General features: G+C 45.4%; 1 protein-coding gene across 2 annotated transcripts; it reads right to left on the bottom strand.

The window, feature by feature from the left end:
• Positions 1–1,837: 1,837 nt before the first annotated feature.
• On the bottom strand, positions 1,838–7,276 carry LOC133480957 (complement C1q tumor necrosis factor-related protein 7). Of its 2 annotated transcripts, none has more exons than XM_061779749.1 (3): positions 7,124–7,276; positions 5,064–5,288; positions 1,838–2,616 (listed from the first exon to the last, which is right to left on the bottom strand). In XM_061779749.1, the coding sequence occupies exons 1-3, from the start codon at positions 7,128–7,130 to the stop codon at positions 1,988–1,990; spliced, it is 861 nt and encodes a 286-aa protein (XP_061635733.1). In that variant the 5' UTR covers positions 7,131–7,276; the 3' UTR covers positions 1,838–1,987. The 2 variants fall into 2 exon arrangements, with proteins under 2 accessions (XP_061635733.1, XP_061635734.1); XM_061779750.1 differs by lacking the exon at positions 7,124–7,276 and adding an exon at positions 5,696–5,864.
• Positions 7,277–7,285: the final 9 nt, after the last annotated feature.

Raw genomic sequence — 7,285 nt, 5'->3', positions numbered from 1 at the left:
ACGGCGTTCTAACATCCTGTAGTGCGTCTTTCTTTTTTTTGTTTGTTTTGTTTGGTGATCCTCCGATACGTCAATGCGTCAGCCATAGTGGATGTGTCAGATCAGCCCATAAACTAATACGACTGAAGCGCACCATTACCCAGTCACACACACACACACAAACACACACACACACACACACACACACACACACCAATATTTGAAAACTATAAAGACACCAAAACAATTTACATGGCCAACATATGTTGGATTGGTTCCTGTTTCCCAAATACACACGCCAATATGTTTGGGAACCAGATGTAATAATGTGTGTCACTTTTAATTTGATGATTACAATGGATTAAAAAAAAATTGTAAATTGTCGATGTTTTTTTCACCAAATTTAGGACAATTTTGCATCACTGAATCTGAAAATGACAGCGCTTCTCTTTTTCATGTTAGGTTTTTTTTTATATAGAATTATTAATTTATTGGTAGTGTATAATTGTACACACATCCCTCAGGGGGCGCGCCCCCAGGTTGAGAACCCCTGATTTAAAGTGAAAATACGTGTACATGTAAACAAAAACTTTAAAAAAAAAAAACATGTGGCCGTAGTTCAACATGTTGAACTGATTGAGCAAATCCAATGTGATATTTGGATTCAAAATTGTCCTAAATCAGCTAAAAATAAAAAAAATCGTAGAAAATTAATTTGCTGTTGACCAGTGTTATGAATGTGCACCTCATTTTTGTCACGGGCCACATTGCAGTTATGGTTTCCCTGAGAGGGCTGTTATGACTGTGAAATCATATACATGTTTAATCGCCTCATCATTTTACCGGTATACACAAAAAAATTGATGGATAACTAATTTTAAAATGTTGTTCAACTATTGTTCAAATTACTGAAAAGGGGCTCAGTAATAAAATCATGCTTGCCATATCTCAACGTTATTATTTATTACGTGACAATTTGAAATTTTGGTACAGATTTGAGAAGGAATCGTGGAAGTTGACCTGCATGAGTTGCTGTCGCGGGCCACATAAACTGATGTGGTGGGCCGGATCAGGCCCCCGGGCCTTGAGTTTGACACCTGTGATCTAACCTTGAAAAAAACATAGAATGAGTTTTATTTCTGTAGTCTTTATCATTGATTTATTTAACATTTTCAAGTAAAATAATTTGTTCGTTTTGTGCTTAAGTACATTTCAGAGTCTGTATTTTCTTCCCCTTTTACTAAAGTAAAGAAATTTACTTGGACTTGAGTCTTTTCTTTTCCCCCAAACTAGTATCTGTACGTCCACTTAAATTAACATGATCTTCAAATGTTTTTTTTTTTACATCATTACATTTTACCTTTAGAAAAAGTAACTGAATGTTTGCTGAATGATTTTGTTTTACACAAAATCAATTGCTACCTGTTGGCCCGACACACCTGATTTTTTTCTTTTCTTTCTTTTCTACAACACAACCCGACCAAAAATATGCAAACGAAAATCAAAACGTCAACTCCTACTTTCCTCCCAGCAATGTTTATTGAACTTATTAGTGGGCCATTTCACAAATAATAAACCAAATATTCCCTCTGGGGGGGGGGGGTCATTTGATGTCGTACCTTCGCATCATCCTTTAATTTAACAAATCGTGCCTGCGGGTTTCGATTTTCTCAACTGCAGGTGGGGAAGGCGTCAATTGATGCCAAGTGAAAGTGGGAAGTCAAATAAAATAAAATAAAACAATTATGGAGAAATTCACCAGGAAAACCATTTACAACATGCGGTAGGACTCCACACATTTTATGTGCCTCAGTAGGCGCTGCTGTTTTGGCTGGCAAAGGAGCTCAAATGGGTGAGCTCATTTGAGGGAGATGTTTATTTGTGAAATACACGGAGGGACGGCCACTGAGGAAATACGGTAATAGTGAAAAACTGTTTTGTCATACACGATAAAACCATCAAAGCCACGGTAATGAGCTCGTTAGCTCAGCTTGATTCTCGGTTTTCCTTACGCGTAGTCGTCTGCCAGTGTGTCAAAGTAGTCGGTGTCGGCGTAGACCAAGAAGCCTGAGAACAAGCTGTCCGCCCAACCCGGGTCGGCAAATAAACCGTTCTGGTCGTGGTAAAAGATTTCCAGCCACACGGCGTCTTCGGGGTTGAGGAACATCACCGTGGACCCGGAGGCCACGTCGTGGTTGCCCGTGTTGGCGTCGAAGGTTTTGATGCGATGCTGTCCGTTGTGCATCAGAGCGATGGCCAAGTGTTTGTTGGCCAGCGTGATGTCGTAGGAGAAGTAATAAATGCCGGGATACGCGCAGATGAACTTGCCCGTCTGAGGGTTGTAATGGCCGCCCTCATTGAGGAGGACCTTGTTGAACTTAATGGGGGTGTTCTCCGTCGGGTAGCTGTTGGTGATGCCCACGGAGAAGGCCGACTTGGGTGTGAGGCTCCCGCATTTGCATTTCCCCGCCGTCCCGCGAACGCCGCGTTGGCCCTTTTGTCCTTTCGGTCCGTCGCGGCCGAGCGGGCCCGGCGGGCCTTCGTGTCCGTTCTCCCCCACGGGGCCTCGTTTACCCGTTGGCCCTCGCTCGCCTCGCTCGCCGATCTTACCCGTGGGCCCCACCCTGCCCTTTAAACCTGAAACGCAACAGTCAAACATTAGCATTCAGTACTGATGGTACTTTCACAACGATCCAGTAAAAACAGCTTTACGTTATATGATTGTAATATACATGCCAGGCCACTAGTTGGCGATGGAACACATTAGCCTGGTTCCAACTAGGTTAGAAGCCCAAACCGAATGAAAATGCTTCACATAAGCACCTCAATCGGAATAAGCAGGACCGATGCGAATGGAATTTCATTCAGATACACAGGAGAGGAACCTTCCTTTCGCCAAACCAGTCAGAAATAAATTTACGTTTTCATGTAAAGCGTGACGAATCGGAATGGGGTCAAGCTGCGCTGTGTCCGCGCGTGCTCCATCTTGACGTAAGTGCGCGGTGACATCATCGTTTACACACTCGAAAACATGGCGGCGCCCAACCAGAACCGGATTGCAATCAATTGCTTTCATAAACAAAACGAAAAAAAAAATACTGTGCTACGTAGTTCAGATTATATGTAGTAGCACATGTAAACAGCAGATGGGAATAGATCACGTCACGTGTAAACAGTTGACCAGAGCTCTTCAATCGTAATGAGTTCAGTCGGAATAACAGTCTGCATGTAAACGGGACGATTTTGGAACGAAACAAGGCAAATAAAAACCGAGTCAGCTGTTGAGCCCGTTTGCAATCAGCACCTACTGAGGCAAAAGTCTGGTTTCTTACAGACGTTTCATCCACTTAAGATACTGGAAATAAACACCTCCCTCAAAATGAATTAGCACATTTGAACCCCGTTCGCTAACCAAAACAGCAGCACCTACCGAGGAATGTAAAGTGTGCAGTCTTCCTGTATGTTGTTGCCTCTTCCCTTACCCTTGACCAGGAGTGTCAGACTCATTTTTGTCTCGGGCCGCATTGTAGTTATGATTTCCCTCAGAGGGCCGTTAGAAGAGTGAAATGTCGAATCACCAAATCATACTATTACCATTACGCAACAAATTGAGGGATAACTAGTTTTGAAATCAGAAGACAAGGATAATAGTTTGTTCAAGTATTGTTGAAGTTACTGTAGAAGAAGGGTTTGGTGACAGAAAAAGGCAATATCTCAACATTATTGTTTATGATTATGACAATTTGGAATTTGGCTACAGATTGGAGCAAAAATCACGGCGCATGATTTGCTTTCGCGGGCCGCATAAAATGATGTGGCGGGCCGCATCTTGCCCCCGGGTCTTTTTATTGTGACACCTATGCCCAAGACTGACTACAATTTGCATACCGCACCACCAGATCCACAGACGAAGCCGAAGCCAAAATACTCCACTCCAAGAAGGCGGCCTATCTTCAGTTTAACTGCTGTTCATTGACTACAGATCAGCGTTTAACACCATTATCCCCTCAAAGATGGCCTCCAAATGGCTTGTTGTCCACCTGTGCAGGTAGAGCCTTGATTTCCTGATTGGCGCGTGTGGGCGGCCACAATTTCCGCCTTCCTCACCCTCAAAAGCGGGGCCCCCCAAGGCTGTATCCTAAGCCCTCTGCTGTAGTCCCTCTATGACTGCGAGGCTGCAGACTCCAACATCGTAGTCAGGTTTGCCAACAACACAGCTGTGGGAGGTCTGATCTGAAACAATGATGAGATAGCCTACTGCGCTGAAATGATCCATCTGGCAAACGGCTGTAGGGTGAGCGACCTTGAGTTGAACATCTCAAAAACAAAGGAGCTCACTCATCGTGGACTTCTCCAAGAAAAAAAGCAGAAGAGCTTTCTTCCATCCAGCATAAATGAGGCCCAGGTGTGGAGGGTGGAAAGCTTCAGGTACCTCGGCATTAACATCTCCCTGAACTTTTCATGAAGACTCCACATCAGCACTCTGGCCGAGAAATTATAAAATTGCTGGATTTGATCATCTCAGATGCTGAGGGATTTCAAGCTCCCCCTCAGGGTGCTCAGGAACCTCTAAACCCACACCGCGCAGAGAATCCCGAATGGGAGCACGACCACCTGGGGAATGTCACCAAGGGGGACCACCAGAATCTGACCTCCTGTCTCACCGGTTGGCTATTTAAGGAAGACAACAGAAACACATTTCCCCAACGCAATGACACGCGTGAAGTCACCTCGGAACGTGGCCATGTTGACATTTCGAAGGGCTCAGTTCTCGACGGCTGAGCCAAGCGATCTGTTCCCCAGCCGCCTCTTTTCGCGCGATGAATACGCAGCGACCGAGCAACTTTAGAAAATCCCGACTCGCTGCGTGCGTTGGCGTGTTGAGGTGAAATATATGCTTCATGGAAAACAGCTGTGCTCACATCCTCAATAAAAGAAAAAACGCAAAAAACAGTACAAAGCCATAAACAAGCGTGAAGAATGAAAAAGTAATTATTTAGGATGACGTTGCGCCATCTTTTATAATAACAATAGTTGCTTAAAATTGAAACCATAGGCAAACGGCATGCTCTGTTGCGTTGTACCTGGGTCGCCCTTCTGCCCCTTCTCGCCCGACCTGCCATCTCTGCCATCCCTTCCGGGGGCGCCCGCGTTCCCGTCCGATCCCGGGGTCCCGGCCGGGCCGGGCTCGCCGGGCGGTCCCGGCGCCCCGGGGACGCTGCAGAGAAGACGCGGCGCTCCTTTCAGCAGCTGCCCGACGGCGCAGTGGCACAGGCACACGGCTCCCATCAAGGCCCACATCTTCACATCTGCGCAGCCAGACGACAAAAACACAAAAATAACTTACACCGGCTACTAAACTCATCTGTCAATTATAAACAACGTTTACTATACTATGTATCAGCAAGCCCATCTTCTTCCAACCTGCTAGCACCTAACTAGCCCGACACCTGCCTCCTAACGACCCACCGACCGACTAACTGAGTGCAAACCATCCATCCGACCGACCTTCGGTACGGTACGGTACGGTACGGTACGGTACGGTACGGTACGGTTCACTCTGCACCGGACAATCCGATGTTATGAACTTTAGTTTTGCACCGGCTTCCACTGGCAGAGCTGTGCGACGCCACTCGTTTCACGGATCAAATAATCTTCCCGACTGTCTACCCACCAACCCAAGCTACTGTCCATACCCGCTTAACCACCCACCTACCCGTTTATCTATTCTATCGGTTCTCTCTCTCTCTCTCGTCTCTCTCGGGAGAGGCCAGATGTGATTCTCACAATGAGAAGATTATGGCTCGACTCATTTTCACTCTCTCTTCTTTGCAAGCGCCCCCACGCTTTCGTGTGTTTGCGCGTGGGAGAGAGACCTCAAAACGAAACGTCTTGTCTGCGAGCCAAAACATTCCCGAGAGATGACATCACGCTTGGCCCTTTCCTTTCCTTTTTTTTTTTTTTTTTTTTTTTTCTCTCTCTCTGTCTGTCCAGGGGAACCTCGGCATGCGTTTGCACTTGCGCAGACAGAACGAAAGCCAAACGGGAATGTTGCTCACATTGCGCTAAAAAATGTGTTCTTGCTCGTCACATGGATCCCCTTGTGACCCTTCAAAAAGACCAAACGGTTCACGTTTCTATGGGAACGTGTGCCAATGCGACGGAAACGCAGAAGGTGCTCAGGAATATTTGAAGCTCCCTCTTGAACACATTTCAAGATAAGTTTCAACATTCAGCGCGTTATGAACATTTCCCTTGACCAAACACGCGCCGGGAAACCTAAAATCCGTTTTCGTAGACCCAGAGCAGCCTCAGTGTCCAGAAACTTTGCAGTACATTTAAAAAAAAATATATATATATATATTTTGGGTCATCAAATTCATCCAGCTTCACTGGCCATGGTAATGTCTTTTTAAAAAGATTTAGAGCACTCTTTAATATTGTACTGTATAGAAACACACAGAATTGGCATGATTAAACAGAATGCCACATTTTTTGGTTCACTTCAACGGACATTTTACTGCTCCTTGTGTTGTGTGCGCCTCGGCCACTTGGAGGCAGTATAATACACACACAAATGTACATGGAGCCAATCACAAGTTACTCCTCCGTAAGCAGCAGTAATTTGAATTTTTCTTCACATAGGATCAAGAATTTATGCCTGTGAGTATTATTACATTTTCTGTCTTCATTAGCCCGCCTATGGCCTTTCCCATTATGTGTTAGCACGAAGCTAGCAGACTTTAAGGCAAGGCCATGTGGTTGTTTTAAAAAGTGGTGTCATTCTCTTTGTTCTATGTTAGATTTTACTGTAAACTTCAACTGGGAGTGTGACTAAACAGCTTAAAGCTACTTTTTTGAAGAATTGTTTACAATCTGCCAAACAGCTGCTTGTTGCCAAGTGAGTAGAATTCAGATCGCTTCCACCCTACTATGTCCATTTTTTTTAACTTGCAAATCAAAGTAAAACATTGCCCGAACGACGGCAAAAAACTCCATCCGAACTCATGGAATTAGATTTGCATGCATGATTACTGCTAACAAACAAACAAACAACAACAACAAAAAGTCCTGCACATGCACATGATTGCCAGTAGATGATCGGATCCACCGTGTCCAGACAGGAGCGGCGAATCGGTCTTACCCCCCATGCGGAAGCCGTTCGTGTGCGGAGCGTCTGATCTTATTCCGCTAACATGATCCTGGTCTTTCGGCGTCCGTCAGACATCTGCGAGCGTCGCTTCCGCTGACGGCGTCCTCGGCGAGAGCAGCTGGATGGACTCCCTCCACGGAATCCACCCTCCAT

The sequence above is a fragment of the Phyllopteryx taeniolatus genome, chromosome 7 (genome assembly GCF_024500385.1).
Source record: "Phyllopteryx taeniolatus isolate TA_2022b chromosome 7, UOR_Ptae_1.2, whole genome shotgun sequence".
In the NCBI taxonomy this organism is placed as follows: Eukaryota; Metazoa; Chordata; class Actinopteri; order Syngnathiformes; family Syngnathidae; genus Phyllopteryx; species Phyllopteryx taeniolatus.
Note: the sequence above shows the minus strand (reverse complement) of the source record. Positions and strands in the feature narration are given on the sequence as shown.

Coding starts and splice junctions, on each gene's coding strand:
- LOC133480957 (XM_061779749.1), bottom strand. Junction 2,617..5,063: donor GGGGCAGAAGGGCGACCCAG/GTACAACGCAAC, acceptor GTTGCGTTTCAG/GTTTAAAGGGCAGGGTGGGG.